General features: G+C 45.1%; 1 protein-coding gene across 1 annotated transcript in view; it reads right to left on the reverse strand.

Moving 5' to 3' along the window:
- Positions 1–2,486: 2,486 nt before the first annotated feature.
- Positions 2,487–18,098, reverse strand: part of umodl1 (uromodulin-like 1) — a 97,050-nt gene continuing 81,438 nt past the window's right edge. The window contains exons 23-29 of the mRNA XM_078408599.1: positions 16,606–16,746; positions 13,692–13,921; positions 11,936–12,078; positions 10,188–10,418; positions 7,933–8,092; positions 3,482–3,572; positions 2,487–2,674 (exon numbers count right to left, since the gene is read on the reverse strand). Coding sequence (XP_078264725.1) covers positions 2,487–2,674; positions 3,482–3,572; positions 7,933–8,092; positions 10,188–10,418; positions 11,936–12,078; positions 13,692–13,921; positions 16,606–16,746 — 1,184 coding nt within the window. The remainder of the gene's footprint in view (positions 2,675–3,481; positions 3,573–7,932; positions 8,093–10,187; positions 10,419–11,935; positions 12,079–13,691; positions 13,922–16,605; positions 16,747–18,098) is intronic.

An 18,098-nucleotide genomic window follows, 5' to 3' on the forward strand; every position in this document is an offset into this window, starting at 1 on the left:
GGGTTTGCTGAGTGCTGATGCCTCAGAAGGTTTGTAACAGCCTCTGACGTGTTTACGTTCGCAACTAAATCTCATTCTTGGGAATGCAAGCATTGAGCTGACCCTTGCACCACTCGGACTTAGATTCCAGTTTGGAGCAACACGCACGTACACCTGTTGCTGTTGCTGCACGTGTTGATCAGCTTCTGTATGGAGAACTGTGTCAGGGCAAGCGCTCAGTAGGAGGACAGAAGAAACGGTTTAAGGACTGCCTCAAAGTGTCCCTCAAAGACTTGGACATCAACCTCAGCACTTGGGAGTCTCTTGCTCTGGACCGTCCAACCTGGCGTAGCAAGCTCACCACAGGAGCCCGTGCAGCAGAGAACAGACGCGCTGCAGAGGCCCAGAGGAAACGCACCGCGCGCAAGGCCCGGGCTACCTCCACTTCCACTGCAGCAGCCATCCACTTGTGTCCTACGTGTGGGCGTGCCTTCCGGGCCCGGATTGGCCTCACCAGTCACTTCCGGACCCACAGTCACCAATCCTCCAACTGAAAGTGAAGTCATTGTCATCTTCGAACCCGAAGGACGAACAACAACGTGTTGATCAGGTGGTTGGGGTGGACACAGTATGTTCTTCCAGACATTTCCCCATGTGCAGACCCTTATGTTTATCGTAGCATGTGTTTCACTTCCCCACAGCATAGGTCACCCCGGCCTTTCACCTCCTTACCCATCACAATACAGGACCATGTACACATACACGCACACAGGGAAGTTATTGGAATCACATTTGGAATTAATTCAGCCAACCTTACCTGCGGTGGACTAACTATGACTCCATGCCCACCAAAGTCATTGGCTCTTACGATACTCAAGAGAATACAGGCAGACACCAAAACATAGTCTACACAGTTTATGCAAGCATTCACCATCACCTTTTTTTCCCAAATAATATTTTATTTTTACAAAGCAAGCTGCAACGATCCAAAATGCTTTGATAGGGGCATGGTAGAAGGTACAACTGTAATTTACAAAAGAGATTTGGATAAATATATAAAAGGGGATGTGAGGCCAGTGCCTTCCTTCAGTACAGAAAGATTGCATGCCTCATCCATAAAGGTGCAGCTGATGCAGTGAAAGACCATCCTGACTAATAGGAGCAGTGTGACGCAGTGCCGACTGGTAGCAAAAGGACACCGCGTGCAAGGGTGGACTTGGGATTGGTGGGGATGAGATTCCAGAGCCAGGGGTTCAGAGACAAAGCGGAGCTGGAGACTACGATAAATGGAGATTGGTGAGGAATGGAAGTTGGTTGGTCGATCTGCCTCGTAAGCAAAGACTTTTCTGTAAGGCTTGGAGTGGCACTTTTTTCCCCGTCAAAGAAGCATTACCTACCAAAAATAGACGCAAAATGCTGGAGTAACTCAGCGGGTCAGGCGGCATCTCTAGAGAAAAGGAATAGGTGACGTTTCAGGTCGGGACCCTTCTTCAGACCGAGAAGGGTCTCGACTCAAAACGTCACCCATTCCTTCTCTCCAGAGATGCTGCCTGATGCGCTGAGGTACTCCAGCATTTTTTGTGTCTATCTTCGGTGCAAACCAGCATCTGCGGTTCCTTCCTACACAAGCTTTACCTGCCGGCTGGAACAAACCAAGATAGCGGAAAAGAGAGGAAAAGAGAAATGGATGCTAACTTTCCTACGCAGTGCCGCTGTCAGCTTGTATATAGCAAGGCTCACAAATGGCAAAGACAGGTGGGTGTTTTTTTGTGCCATAAAATGGGAATTAAACATCGGTCAAGATATTGATCTGGGCAAGAATCTATCAACCTTACCTGCAGTGATTAAATGTGATTCTGGACCGACAAAACTAATTAACTGTTCAAACACTCTAAGGAATGTGGGCCGATACCAAACCTAACACAGGTCATGCCAACGTCCAACAATTTTTTCCCAAAGAATATTTTATTCTTACAAAGCAAGCAGTAATGATCTGGAATGTTTTGAGAGGAACATTGTATTAATTTGGAATTAAATATTGGTCACGGTGCAGATTTAGGACAGGAATCTGAAAGCTAGGTCAAATGCTTTAAAAACAAGGCAAAAAAGGGAAAGAGCTGTACCGGTCTACTGAGGTAAAGGATGGGCCACGATAATATTGAATGATGGAGCAAACTACAAAGGCCCAAATAGCCTACTCCTGCTATTCTTCTATGTTGACGAGGAACCTTGGACCTTCAACAACTTGGAACTTGGGAAAGTGAAGGAATGACTATCAGTCGTGAAGCATGGAAAGCAAACTTGGGGCTGAAGTCAGAGTTGGGATTGCAGGAGTGCAGAGACCTGGAAAAGCACTAGTGATGGAGGGGGGTTGTAGGGATGGTCCAAGCCCTTTTGTCACAACCACTTTGAAAGAGGCAGATTATTGCAAAAGTGATTTGAGTTTTCGACAGCAGTCCTGGTTACGGCAGCCCTCTGCAAAAGTCCTGGTTACTCTTCCTACATTGTCAGTAGTTGTCGAAGGCCTGGTAGTTCGGCCCAGTGGGCTGGGCAGTGAAGCTGCGGACCCAACGTGTGTATACGGTCATCATTACCGCAGATATCACCACGAGCGTTAGGCAGAGGAGAACACCGAGGCCCAGCACAGCCTTCAGTGCCGAGATATTTTCATCCAGCCGCACCACAGGTTCAACCTCTGTTAGAAGACAAAAGCACAATTATTCTTCTTCAGCTGTTTAATGACATTGGCATCATTACTGGCTGGAAAACTGCCCTGGACAAAGTCAGCGATGAGGAATTTATGAGGGCTACATTGGCATAATGATTACGTCAGTAAAGACATGTCCTGCTCCCATCTTCTACAATTTCCCAAACTCTGTGCTATCTTGGATTGAAATGTTCCAATACTGCATGAGAAAACCTCCACCGCTCTTACAGCTGCTACCTCACAGCACCAGAGACCAGGTTCGATCCTGGCCTCGAGGGCTGCCTTTGTGGAGTTTGTACATTCTCCCTGTGACCCCACGGCTTTCCTTCCACATATCAAAGATGGGCTGATATGTAGGTTGATTGTCTTCTGTAAATTCCCGTTAACGTGTAGGGAGTGGATGCGAAAGTGAGATAACATAGAACTAGGTTTAAGGTGAGGGGGGGGAAAGATTTAATAGGAATCTGAGAGGTATCTTTTTCATACAAAGGATGGTAGGTGTATGGAACGAGCTGCCGGAGGAAGTAGTTGAGGCAGGTACTATCGCAACGTTTAAGAAACATTTTGACAGGTACGTGGATAGGGCAGGTTTAGAGGGATATGGGCCAAATGCAGGCAGGTGGGACTAGTGCAGATGGGACATGTTGGCCAGTATGGGCAAGTTAGGCCAAAGGGCTTGTATCCATGCTGTATGACTCTATGACTAGTGTGAAGGGGTGATCGATGGTAGGCGTGGACTCGGTGGGCCAAAGAGCCTGTTTCCATGCTGTGTCTTTCAATGAATTAATCACTCACCATTGCTATATTTACGATACAGGGGTCCAAGTGATACAGTCCTCTCTGCAACAACTTCAGCGGTCTTGGTCAAATGGGAGCCACTGCACGACTGGTTGGAGAAGACAAACATGAAATAAAGAAAATCAACTTCAGCTCCACGCACGAAGGTCAAACAGAACAAGAAACCAAATGATAGGTTGCCCTTCTACCGCCTCATACATTTATTGCCCCCACCACCGTGGCTACAGTGTGTTCCACCCATTAATGTGTTGCAGCTCCTCCCAAACTAGCAATCCTATCTACCAGCATCTCTGGAGAGAAGGAATCCGTGACGTATTGGGTCGAGACCCTTCTTCAGATCCAAAATGTCACCCATTCCTTCTCTCCAGAGATGCTGCCTGTCCCACTGAGTTACTCCAGCATTTTGTGTCTGTCTTCGGTGCAAACCAGCACCTGCAGTTCCTTCCTACACAATCCTACCCACCAAGTAGTATGTCAGCTGTTGCTTAAGGCAGACCCACATATGGGTTCCCACCAAGTCACGTACTGTAATGAAAGTAGATACGGTAGCAACATCTAAGAGGCAGTTGGCCAGACACATGAAAAGGCAGGGTCGGATGGATACCGACCATTTGCAGGCAGATGTGGAGTTGAAATTTGCATCATGATCAACACAGACATTGTGGGCCGAAGGGCCTGTCCTCATGATGCACTGTTCTATCTTCATTCTGACCGTAAATTTCATAAGACCACAAAATGTTGGAGCAGAATTAGGCCATTCAGCCCATCAAGCCTGCCCCACCATTAAAAAGCGGCTGATCTCTTTTTTTGCTCTCAACCCCATTCTCCTGCCTTCTCCCCGCAACCTTTGGTGCCCCTCGCCAATCAATAAAAGGACAGCGGAGTGGGGTTACAGTGTTCTTTCACCTGGCCGGTACAGACTTGTTGGATCAAGTCGTCGATGCTATTAGATAAGCAGGATTGACACCCCTATTCACTAGCTGAAAACCTCACATTTCACGTAGTGTACAGGAAGCACAAAAGGGCATTGCAACAACCCACCAAACATGCAACCTCTCCATCGAGGAGGACAATCGGAACACCATTTCCTGCACGTATCAATAGCACCAGCCAGACTGCAGCAGTTCAAAGCAGTTCAGCACCACCTACAAGGGCTCTTAACAATGAGAACATTCATTGGTCTTGTTATCGACACCCACGTGACCACACTGTACGTGAATAAACTTAAAAATATTCTTGTTCAGTTTCCTCTGAAATTCAGTAAGGTAAGCTTTGTTCCTGTCCATGAGCTTGTATTCAAAACTTTGCGAAGGATTAACTCAATCAATATAACAGGCAGATAGAATTATAACCTACCTGACTAAGTGCCAGTCAACAAAGACAAGCCACCACTGCCAAAGACTTATGGCATTAATCCAAATCCAGATTTCCTTCGTCCATGCTGTATGCATCACACCCAGTCTTTAATCTCTGCAGCCACAGCCAAACTGCAGTGCATCTTTGCTTAATTCAGATACAGGGGGATTTTGGTCTCGACTATAACGCGTGGACCACAACCTGCGGGCCAGGCATCATCAATGAAAACTGACAGACCTTTAACCATCCCCCTTTCCCTTGTGATCCCACTTCACATTATCTAGGTCTACCTCTCCAGTGATGTCTGAGCTGCTGAACACTGCCAACATTTGTCTTACTTCAGGTTTTCTAAGGTCATAAGTGATAGGAGTAGAATTAGGCCATTCGGCCCATCAAGTCTACTCCGCCATTCAATCACGGCTGACCTATCTCTCCCTCCTAATCCCATTCTCCTGCCTTCTCCCCATAATCTCTGACACCTGTACTAATCAAGAATCCATCTCTGCCTTAAATATATGCACCGACTTGGCCACCACTGCCTTCTGTGGCAAAGAATTCCACAGTTTCACCACCCTCTCACTAAAGACATTTCTCATCTCCATCCTAAAAGAACATCCTTTAATTCTGAGACTATGACCTCTAGTCCTAGACTCTCCCACTAGTGGGAACATCCTCTCCACATCCACCCTATCCAAGTCTTTCACTTTTCTGTATATTTCAATGAGATCCCCCCCCTCATTCTTCTAAACTCCAGCGAGTACAGGCCCAGTGCCGACAAACGCTCCTCATAGGTTAGCCTACTCATTCCTGGGATCATTCCTCTGGACCTCCTCTGGTTTCTGACATAAGTGGTATTTTGATCTTGATTCACTTGCCATCTACAAATGGCCTTGAACTGGCTCATATACAGATAAAGGACATTTCTTGGATGCAGAGTTACATTTGGTCAGACCTAGTAAGGACTGCCCATCCCCTTCCTTGAAGAGTGTTAGTGAAGGCAGTGGAGGCCAATTCTCTGAATGCATTCAAGAGAGAGCTAGATAGAGCTCTTAAGGATAGCGGAGTCAGGGGGTATGGGGAGAAGGCAGGAACGGGGTACTGATTGAGAATGATCAGCCATGATCACATTGAATGGCGGTGCGTACAGGCTCGAAGGGCCGAATGGCCTCCTCCTGCACCTATTGTCTATTGTCTATTGCCGAAGACACAGAGAACTGCAGATGTTGGCATCTAGTGTAGAAAGTAAAGTGCAGGGAGCATCTCTGGCGGACATGGACAATCTACATTTTGGGTTGGGACCCTTCTCCAGACTGAAAGAGGTGCCTTTTTTTTAAGTGGAAGACTTACGGTCTTCATTTCCGAGACTACTTTTTTAAATTCCAGACGATTTAAGTAACCTGAATTTAATTTCACAATGGTCACATTTATACCTTAATCTTTAGTCCAGTCCTCTAAATTAAAAGATTTTTTTATATAACTGCCTTACAAACACTCCCCAGTATGACAATTTCCACATGTAGATAAAATAGCTTTGGAAACTGTTGGTTATTGGTGACTTTTGGGTATGAAAGCTGTTTACAAAGCACTTTTGAAGTATTGTCACTATTATAAGACTGACAATTGGCACACGAAAGTAGACACAAAATCCCACAAAGTCCTTTGAGTGCATTATAGTCTAGAAATGCAATTGCATAGGGGTGACCCGGGACAGGGTCATTCAGTGGCAGGAGAGCAACCATTTTGTCATTGGCCCGCCATAGCAAATTCAGTAGGATTCAAGATCCAAGGGAGACAAAGTAGTTTGAAATGACAGCCGTGGTTTCAAATGCTGGCTATCAGTATTGATGAAGACCCAGTCCACGCTAGCCATTGATCAGCAAACTTCAACTTCGCAAACTGTCCTCACCTCCTCTGTCATGTTCTGGTTCAGCTCAGCCACCAAACATGACCCCCGGAGGCTGCAGCGCATCATTCACTCAGCTGAGAAGGTTATTGGCTGCAACCATCCCACCATCGACGAACTGCACGTTGCAAGGGCCAAGAAGCGGGCGGGTAAGATCATCTCTGACTCCCTCTCACCCTGGCCACCACCTCCCCTCATGGGAGGTGACTTGGGACTAGAGGTTTGCAGGGGTCCCTGTCATGATTTATTCCGAGCAGCTCCGTCACAGAGGAGTCTTCCCAGGGACGCATTCAGAGACTGACATCGAGTGCTGCTGGAAAGTCATCAACTCGGTGAAAGACGCTCTTTGGTCTGCCCGAGCTTTGTTGACCTCCCAGCGGAACGAGCTGTCCGTTGGGGAATGTTGCGGACTGGCTCGCTGCAGACTGCAGGAGTACGTGCTGAGGGACGCACTGAAGCTCGGTGCAGCCAACGCCGAGGTTCTGTGGGGGAGGACCACAGTCTAGGGTCCTTCCGCTGCTGGACATGGGGGGCAGGGTGTGGTGGAGAGAGACGCCCCTCCAAATAAGGGATACTGTGTAAATTTGGCAATAAATATCTGCATTGAATGTATAACCTCCGGGAATGTCGGATGGAGTTTCTGAAAAGCAAATGTTTTTGTAAATATTTATTACTGGAATAAAGTATTTTTTGATTTTAAAAAAAGGTGACTTGGGACTAACAAAACCTCCACATCCTGACACAAAACAGCTTCTTCCCACGAGCGTCGCTCTACTTAAAGGCCACACTACACCACCATATTGTGGTCTGTAAGCCAAACACTCTCCAAGTGCACTTTAGATATCTACATGTGCAATATATAGCAAAGCTGCCCCTTTTTACTCTTGCACTTTAGTTTTACATTTTTTTATCATCATTTTTTTTGATTGTCTGCTGTATACTGGGTTTTTAACCACGTGCAAGCAAACCGCCAAGTCAAATTCCTTGTTTCTATACATACTTGGTCAATAAATTGATTCCGATTCTTATCTTCAACTAATTTGGAGTGTAACACGAAGGCAAGTTAAACCGTGATGGCACATATTGATGTGTTGTCTTTTCCTGCACAACATCACGTCACACAATGAAATGGTCGAAGGAAACAAAAACATTCTTTATCTCCACTCCAGACTCATTGAACTGGACCTACCGGCTGGCACGACGACCCATTGACTTCCAAACAGACTCGGGTCTGGCAGTGTATATAGACAAAAGGCATGCTGATGAATGAAAACACTTTCAGGGTGAAATTTGCACTCGTGGAGTTTCCGTTTTCAGACATTTTTATTGGTGATCCTGGAACTGGGCATCTGTAATGGGGAAAAGGTAAGAGGGCACATTAAGACTTAGGCTGAAGATGGGTTCCAATCTGAAACATCACCTATACCTTTTCTCCAATGATGCTGCCTGACCTGCGAAGTCACGTCAGCATTTTGTGTCTATCTTCGGTGCCCCATATGTGGCGACTCTTTGCTGACTCGTGTGTGCGAAACAAAAACTCTCACCGTGGCATGTCACATGTGATAATAAAGTATCATACATTCATTAAACCAGCATCTGCAGTTCTGTCCGACAGAGAGTGGTGAATCTGTGGAATTCTCTGCCACAGAAGGTAGTTGAGGCCAGTTCATTGGCTATATTTAAAAGGGAGTTAGATGTGGCCCCTGTGGCTAAAGGGATCAGGGGGTATGGAGAGAAGGCAGGTACGGGATACTGAGTTGGATGATCAGCCATGATCATATTGAATGGAGGTGCAGGCTCGAAGGGCCGAATGGCCTACTCCTGCACCTATCTTCTATGTTTCTATGTTTAGACTTAATAAATCTTAACTGTTTAAATAAGACTCTTTGGTGCTGGACCTGAACTTTATTTTCTCGACAAATTCATAATATCTGCGATGAGGAAGAGGAGGAAGTTGGGTATTGTTATTTTCAATAAAGAACAGCAGAGTAAGATACATGGGTGAGAAGAGTGACATGTACACTCCCCGGTTTATGTCAAGTCCACTAATTCCTGGGACAAGGCATTGACCATATTTGCTCTCATTCCTCAGAAAATAAATAGCAGAGATATTTCCTCTCCTCAACATTGTACTGATGGTGTTTTCTGAATGGGGGGCGGGGGACATGAATGGAGAATTTGGTCAAAGCCAGAGTTGGCTTGGATTTAGACTTCCCACCATCGACCAACACTGGCAGCACACAGATACGTTATCATATGGGCAAAGTGTCAGCCAACAGCCATTGTGGGAGGAGGAGGATATTCCAAGGGCACCCTGTCTGCACCTGGCAAGAGTCACTACCTTCAGGTTGGAAGGGGATGAGGACTTGGACATAGAAAAGAGAGAAAATCAGAACGTCAACACACAATTACCAGATTACAGGATTAATTCAAACATTGCCGCGCGGCAGAAGGTCGCCCCGGTGTGCCGTGACCATGCCCGACATCAGGCCTGGCTTTGCCCGCTGTGGAACCGGGAACCTGCCTGCAGTGGCACAGTGGTGGAGCAGTGGTGGGGGACAACGTCGGCCATGCTTGGCCAGGCTGACTCTGCAACGCCGCCAGGACAACAGGCCTTCATGGTCAGGTTAAAAACTGCACACCAATAGACAATAGACAATAGGTGCAGGAGTAGGCCATTCGGCCCTTCGAGCCAGCACCGCCATTCAATGTGATCATGGCTGATCATTCACAATCAGCACCCCGTTCCTGCCTTCTCCCCATACCCCCTGACTCCGCTATCTTTAAGAGCTCTATCTAGCTCTCTCTTGAAAGCATCCAGAGAATTGGCCTCCACTGCCTTCTGCGGCAGAGAATTCGACAGGTTTACAACTCTCTGGCTGAAAAGGTTTTTCCTCATCTCCGTTCTAAATGGCCTACCCGTTATTCTTAAACTGTGGCCCCTGGGCCTTGAAAACAACACGACTGGGACTTGAAAATGGCACCAAAGCTGGCGACGGTATATACTGTTTCAGTGTACTACTACTATACCCTTGTACCGTATCTGTGAAGCATCTAAGTGCTTATGCATAGTTGATTTATTGACAAAATGCTGGAGTAACTCAGCAGGTCAGGCAGCATCTCGGGAGAGAAGGAATGGGTGACGTTTCGGGTCGAGACCCTTCTTCAGACTGATTATGCATCTTATGCATAGTGATACTTGTACTGAACTGTATACAAAACTAATATCGCCATACGTACCTCAGTACAAGTGACAAATAAAGTACCATCGACCATTAAAATGCAATCTGTGGTTTTATCATGGAAAATCCTCACATAATCTACAAAGCCAAGCTCCCTGACATAATACAAGCACTCCCTCCACCCCCAACCAGTGTCATCAAATAAAGCTCTGTTTTCCAACCCTTCCCATCTTCCACACAGCTTTGGTTGTCCATCTCTTACCCAGTTTTGATGATAGTGTACAAGGAGTCTCTGGTTGTGTTGTTGCTTGGTGTTGCCCAGCACTCCATAAGGATCAACTTGGCTCTGTGGTCCAATGTATCGATGGATACTTGTATGGACACTTCATCTTCAGGGTCCAGAAGTGGGTCTTCCAATAGTGTTTGGTTTCCGTTGAAGGTTTCAATGCTGGCCATGTACTTTCCAATTCCTTCCAGGATCTTTCTATTCCTCCTTGAAGCAAAATAGGCGAATTGTTAGGAGCCTACGACAGGAACTGGAGTTTTATCAACAAGTTATCTGGTTCTAGATGAATGTATGAAGTTAACCGCATTCGTTAAGGCAACCAGGTTAAGGAGATATGAGATCAAATGGACAAAAGAAAACTTTGCCATAATTCAGGATTTTTTTCTTCAAATTCCTTGAGAGACATATTGGCAGATGGAAATGGATGGAATGAAATTTTAAAGTAGAAATTCACCATGATTGGGCGATTGGGTGTCTGGGCTTTCAATTGAGAAAGAATGAAAGTGCAGTTTTAATTAATATCATGATCAGCACAGACATCGTGCGCCAGAGGGTTTGTTCTTAAGATAGCCACAAAAAGCTGGAGTAATTCAGCGGGATTACATGGGTGATGTTTCGTCTGAAGAATGGTCTCGGCCCAACAGGTCACCCGTTCCTTCTCTCCACAGATGCTGCCTGTCCTGCTGTTCAGCTTTTTTGCCTATCTTTGATTTAAACCAGCATCTGCAGTTCCTTCCTACATGGCTTTGTTCTCAAGGTGTACTGCTCTATGTTCTGTGTTCCCCAATTCATCCTTCTAGCTCCAAAGTTAGCCAAAAGGTTTGCATTTAATATAATGGCTATTTATGAGAAGTTACTGCCTGCTTTCATTTCAGCCTGTAGTATTAATGCAGTTTACCCTGTAAGCTTCATGTGAACAAATAATGTTATTTTACCATGGTTTGGATGACAGTAAATGAATCTGAATCCGCATCAGCTTTATGGGATGAAGGGCTTTAGAAAGAAACAGTGTGCAAACACACACCTCCAGATTCAGGGACAGTTTCTCCCCAGCTGTTATCAGGCAACTGAATCATCCTACCGCAACCAGAGAGCAGTCCTGAACTACTATCTACCCCATTGGTGATCCTCGGACTATCTTTGATCGGACAGTACTGGCTTTACTTTGCACGAAACATTATTCTTTTATCATGTATATCTGTACACCGCAAATGGCTCAATTGTAATCAGGTGTTGTCTTTCCGCTAACTGGTTAGCATGCGACAATGGTTTTTCACTGTACCTCGGTAAACGTGACAATAAACTAAACTGAATTGAAGGTACTTGGGACAGGTGTAGGGAGCCATGAAAATATAGAATGTACATCTGTGCATCTGGGAATGGGGTGTGAAAGCATCTAACAGCCATAGGGAAGAAACAGTTCTTCTGCCTGCATGTCTGGGCTTTCAAGTTCCTGTATCCTCTCACAGAAGGGACAAGAGAGCAAAGGGAATGGACAGGGTGACAGACATCCTTGACGATATTTCCATCCTTCCTAACGTAATACATCATGAAGATGGAATGGATGGAAAAAAATGACGAGCCGGTGACTGTCCAATAACTGCTTAGAAAATCTGATTTAATTGAAATGTTCCACCACCATAATAAACCCAAACCTATCCTATCCATGTACCTGTCTAAATGTTTCTTAAACGTTGCGATAGTACCTTTCTCAAGTACCTTACCCATTTGGAGTATAGCCATCAGGAAGCAAGAGGCTGTTGTCAAACGTGCAATTTACAGGGACCTCAAGGTTACCATCGGCAGAAACTGCGCTCGATGAAGCAACGCTCCGTAGTGTCGTTTTCACTACTGTGTGTGTGTCATTCTGCAATGAGTAAACACAGCCATCAAAGAGTCATCAACCATTAAAAGGAACGTAACTTTATTCAGCACATTTATGAAAATTCTTGATTAGTAAGGGGTGTCATAGGTTACGGGGAGATAGGAAATAGAATGGAGTTGAAAGGAAAAGATAAATCAACCATGATTGAATGGCGGAGCAGACTCGATACGCCGAATGGCCTAATTCTGCTCCCATGTCTTATGGCCTTATGAAATTGAAATGTCACAAGGCTTTCCTTAGGAGAATTATCAAAGAGGGTTTGATATCAACATAGGTGATCAATGTCTTGATCAAAAACATGTTGTATATGTAAGAGAGGTAGAGGCAGGGAATTTTTGGGAAGTGATCCCTGAGTGTAGATTCCATGAAGTTACAGCAAGAACTCCAGCGATAAGACTGAAAACATGCTAGGGATGGCACGGTGGCGCAGTGGTAGAGTTGCTGCCTTACAGCGCCAGAGACTCGGGTTCGATCCTGAACACGGATGCTGTCTGTATGGAGTTTGTACGTTCTCCCTGTGACCGCGCGGGTTTTCTCCAAGATGTGCAGGTTTGTAGGTTAATTGGCTTCTGTAAATTATCCCAAGTGTGTGGGATAGTATTAGTGTACAGCTGATTGTTGGTCAGCACAGACGTGGTGGACCGAACGGGCAGTTTCCATGCTGCTTCCCCTAAAACTAAAAGCCAAATACCGGAAGAAGGGGAACTATGAAATTTACAGGGTGTTTTTAGGACTACAAGAGACTATTGGTTAGACTGTTGTATCTGGGGCCAGAACAATGACAAGTAACGGTTGAGTTCCCCACTCTATTCAAGCCAGTGGAAACAATTTGATCCCATGCTTCATTTTATCATCTCCAATTGTCCCTGAGCAGTATATTTGCACGTTCTCCCTGACACCGCATGGGTTTCCTCTGGGCGCTCCGTTTTACTCACACATCCTAAAGACGTGCAGATTTGTAGGTTAATCGACTTCCATAAAATTTCCCCTCGTGGGTGGATTTCCCCGAGGGAGTGGATGAGAAAGTGGGATAACATAGAGCTTTGGGATGAGTGGATGAGAAAGTGGGATAACATAGAACATAGTGTGTATGGGGTGATCGATGGCAGTGTGGACTCGGTGGGCCCAAGGACCTGTTTCCATGGTGCATCTTTAAAATTAAAAACTAAAACTAAGCAGCACCATCATTTTCAGTTTCGTTTAGAGATACAGCACGGAAACCCAGGCCATTCGGCCCGCCGAGTCCACACTGACCAGTTTTCCCCCCAGATCAACCTTAATACTGCACACACTAAAGACAATTTACACTTATACTAAGCCATTTAACCTACAAATCTGTACATCTTTGGCGTGTGGGAGGAAACTGAAGATCTTGGAGAAAACCCATGCGGTCATGGGGAGAACGTGCCAACTCCGTACAGACAGCACCTGTAATCGGGCTCAAACACGGGTTTCGGGTGCCAGAACTCTACTGCTGTGCCACCGTGCCTCCAGAACAATTTTTGGGGGATTTTTTGTCATTTTTCTTGGCTCTTGTTTATACAGGAGGTCTGACTTTGAGCAAAATACCGAAGGAAAGCCACTCTGGCACTTACGTTTGAAATTTGAGTTCCACACTCTGTCCACCCGACCTTCAAGGCAACATGGGTCGAGTTCCCAAAGGTCCCATTGCAGAGCGAGCTCCCCAGGTAGAGCGAAGATGCTGGGATGTGCCTCGCCTCCAGAAACGATCGTTCCATTATGACGGAGATCTCATGGAGCTTGCAGTTGATCAGGATTGATTCAGAGACTGCTGCAGTTGTGATCAGGCTGGCTACCGTGGGTTCTGTATTGTACAGTGGAAGTTGACATGGAAGATTAAAGAAGATTATCTGAAGTATTCCCCACCACGTCACCTTTCCAGTTATATTCTTTCCTCTGGCTTCACATTTCAAACCACTTCAATCCTTATCTCACACCTTTCGTCTTTTCATCTATGTCTTTAGACTTTAGACTTTAGAGATACAGCACAGAAACAGGCCCTTCGACCCATCAATTCCACACTGACATAGAAACATAGAAACATAGAAAATAGGTGCAGGAGTAGGCCATTCGGCCCTTCGAGCCTGCACCGCCATTCAATATGATCATGGCTGATCATCCAGCTCAGTAACCTGTACCTGCCTTCTCTCCATATCCCCTAATCCCTTTAGCCACAAGGGCCACATCTAACTCCCTCTTAAATATAGCCAATGAACTGGCCTCAACTACCTTCTGTGGCAGAGAATTCCACAGACTCACCACTCTCTGTGTGAAGAAATGTTTTCTCATCTCGGTCCTAAAAGACTTCCCCCTTATCCTTAAGCTGTGACCCCTAGTTCTGGACTTCCCCAACATCGGGAACAATCTTCCCGCATCTAGCCTCTCCAACCCCTTAAGAATTTTATATGTTTCTATAAGATCCCCCCTCAGTCTTCTAAATTCCAGCGAGTATAAGCCTAGTCTATCCAGTCTTTCTTCATATGAAAGTCTTGCCATCCCAGGGATCAATCTGGTGAACCTTCTCTGTACTCCTTCTAAGGCTAGAATGTCTTTCCTCAGATTAGGAGACCAAAACTGTACACAATACTCCAGGTGCGGTCTCACCAGGGCCCTGTACAACTGCAGCAGAACCTCCCTGCTCCTATACTCAAATCCTCTTGCTATGAATGCTAACATACCATTCGCTTTCTTCACTGCCTGCCCTGTCCTACACTGTCACCCCTGACACTAGCACAATCGTACACACTAGGGACAATTTACTATTTTTACAGAAGCCAACTAACCTACAAAACTGTAGGTCTTTGGAGTGTGGGAGGATATTTTCACCCGGGTCTGTGTCACGGTGGCGCAGCGGTAGAGTTGCCGCCTTTAAAGGGCTTGAAGTGCCGGAGACCCAGGTTCGATCCCGACTACGGGTGCTATCTGTACGGAGTTTGTACGTTCTCTCTGTGACCGCATGGGTTTCCACACACACTCCAAAGATGTACAGGTTTGTAGGCTAATTGGCTTGATATAAAATTAAATTAATAATGAAGAGTAGTGTTAATGTGCGGGGATCGCTGGTCGGTGTGTCTCAGTGGGCCGAAGGGCCTGTTTCCGCACTGTATCTCTAAACTAAACTATTCTATTTGCTTATTCTATCACCTTAATGCAAACTAGGCATTCATTGGACCCTGGTGTTATATGACAATAAAATAATCAGATCTGATTTAGACTCAGAAAAGAGACTCGGTTCCATCACATGTTTTCAAAGATGAGAGATCAACTGACAAGTAAAGTGAATTTATGGTGTAGTAATTATATAGAAATATGAGCTTTGATTGGTAAAATGGCTATTTCCTGAGCTTAACTGACACACTCCTTAGGTTGTCTAGTTTCAAAATGTTTTTGCATTCCTACAATTAGAAAGGGGATGAGGAGGAATATATTTAGTCAGAGGGTGGTGAATCTGCAGAATTCATTGCCACAGATGGCTGTGGAACCAAGCCAATGGATATTTTTAAGGCGGAGATTGACAGATTCTTAATTTGGAAGGGTGTCAGGGGTTATGGGGTGAAGGCAGGAGAATGGCGTTGAGAAGGAAACATAGATCAGCCATGGTTGAATGGCAGAGTAGACTTGATGGGCTGAATGGCCTAACTCTGCTCCTCGGACTTATGAACTTATTAAGACAACTGACCCTGCTCAATTTGTCCTCAGGACATTTGTGGTTTCGTAATTCACAACTTTCTCCTCTTCTATCCAATAGTCACAGCTTATTGAGATTAAATTTTGGTTTGCAAATGAATCTTGGTCAGCATGTGGGACAAGCAGCAACCAAATACTGCCTATCATATTTTTATTGGTATCAATCTTTTGGCAGCTAATTACTCTTGCACAAACTCATGGAAATTGAAGGTCACAGTGTGTGGCACTGTAAGGCAGCAACTCTACCATTGCGCTACCCCCCCCCTCTGTTTTATTGAACCAGATTGATTTTCAATGACAGTTCTCAAGCTTAATGGCCGCCATTACTGATGCAAGCTTTTTATTGCTAATTTATTTAATCACTTGAATTAGATGTTTCAATTGGTGTGGCAGGATTTGAACTTTAAGTCGCTAAACCAATGGTCTTCTGTGTGTGACTCCAATAACAATCACCACTATTCTAGCCTGCCAGCAATTATTAATGACCAGAACAAATGTAATGAAATTGTCATTTAGAATTAACAGTAACGATTCTATATGATTCCAAAGAGACAACAAGCGAGCATTGCTAAACTACTATCTACCTCATTGGTGACCCTCGGACTATCCTTCATCAGACTTTGTTGGCTTAACCTTGCACTAAACGTTATTCCCTTATCATGTATCTATGCACTGTGAATGGCTCGATTGTAATCGTGTATTGTCTTTCCGTTGACTGGATAGCACGCAACAAAAGCTTTTCACAGTACCTCGGTACACGCGATAATATAGTAAACTATATGATCAGGAGAAAAGATTTACCTCTGCAGTTTCTACCAGGTTGAACAGGGTTGGCATCCACAAAACTGTCAGAGCAAGTACAGGTGTAGGAGCCCTCCGTGTTGATGCACTTTGCGTTGAATGAACAGTCATTGTCTTCAAGCGAGGCACACTCATTGTAATCTGTGATAAAGAAGGCAAGAGGAAAATGACTGTACAACCCACCATTATTTAACCATTGCATCCATCTATACAATATTATAGAAAAACGTTGCAATTATGGTGGAAACTGCACTAGAATCAGGCTTAATCCTTGAGCAATTCATACCTCTGTGGACAGATCCTAGCATTGCCCCTGAAGCCAAGGTCAATTTCTGAGGGTACTTCCTATGGAGGGAGCAGCATGGGTTCTAAATCATTGGCTCAAAATGCCCCTAAAGAAGCTGTGAGGGTAATTGGTCACTTTACCCATCTAGTTTCCCACTGGAAAAATGGTTTAAATCCCCGGAAATGCAACATTTGGTTTGGACCATCATAAAAATGACCCGCGTATTTGATTTATCCAAATGCCTTCTCCTACAATCCATCCAGAAAGATGATTTGCAGGGTTGTACAAATAGTGGAAGAAATGGTGACACAGTTCTGGGCACAGATTTTTGTCTCTATTCGGTGTGTCCTGCCTTAGTGTGAAGGGGGTGAAGTATGAATTGTGACGATATCCAGCAATGAACAGGTTACATTGGTATTTGAAGAGTGGCTTGAACTTTGTTTTTTTTAGCTGTATTTTCTTCTAAAACTGCTTATATGGTCTAAGCAATTTTCATGAGAATTGTTTATCTTCATGTAGTCTTGATGCCTAGAAGGAATTTAGAAGGATGAGAGGAGATCTTATCGAAACGTATAAGATTATTAAGGGGTTGGACACGTTAGAGGCAGGAAACATGTTCCCAATGTTGGGGGAGTCCAGAACAAGGGGCCACAGTTTAAGAATAAGGGGTAGGTCATTTAGAACTGAGATGAGGAAAAACTTTTTCAGTCAGAGAGTTGTGAATCTGTGGAATTCTCTGCCTCAGAAGGCAGTGGAGGCCAATTCCCTGAATGCATTCAAGACAGAGCTGGATAGAGCTCTTAAGGATAACGGAGTCAGGGGGTATGGGGAGAAGGCAGGAACGGGGTACTGATTGAGAATGATCAGCCATGATCACATTGAATGGCGGTGCTGGCTCGAAGGGCCGAATGGCCTCCTCCTGCACCTATTGTCTATTGTCTGTGGTCATGATCAGAGTCTTTGAACTGCTCCACAGACCAGGATCAAGGGCAGTGCCTGGACCCAGGAGTTCTTGCATTGGAGCCATTGCAAGTTGGACTCCCCGATGGACAAAAAGGAGTGGGACTCATTGCTATCAGCCGCTACTCTTAACAGTGGAGCCCCTTACAGGCAGAAGAAGATACAATGAGACTAGAAACTTATTTAATCCTTTACTAATCCTTTTCCAGTATTTCAATAGACTTTAATAAACATACTTTCTTTCTAA

The sequence above is a fragment of the Rhinoraja longicauda genome, chromosome 12 (assembly GCF_053455715.1).
Source record: "Rhinoraja longicauda isolate Sanriku21f chromosome 12, sRhiLon1.1, whole genome shotgun sequence".
Taxonomy (NCBI): domain Eukaryota; kingdom Metazoa; phylum Chordata; class Chondrichthyes; order Rajiformes; family Arhynchobatidae; genus Rhinoraja; species Rhinoraja longicauda.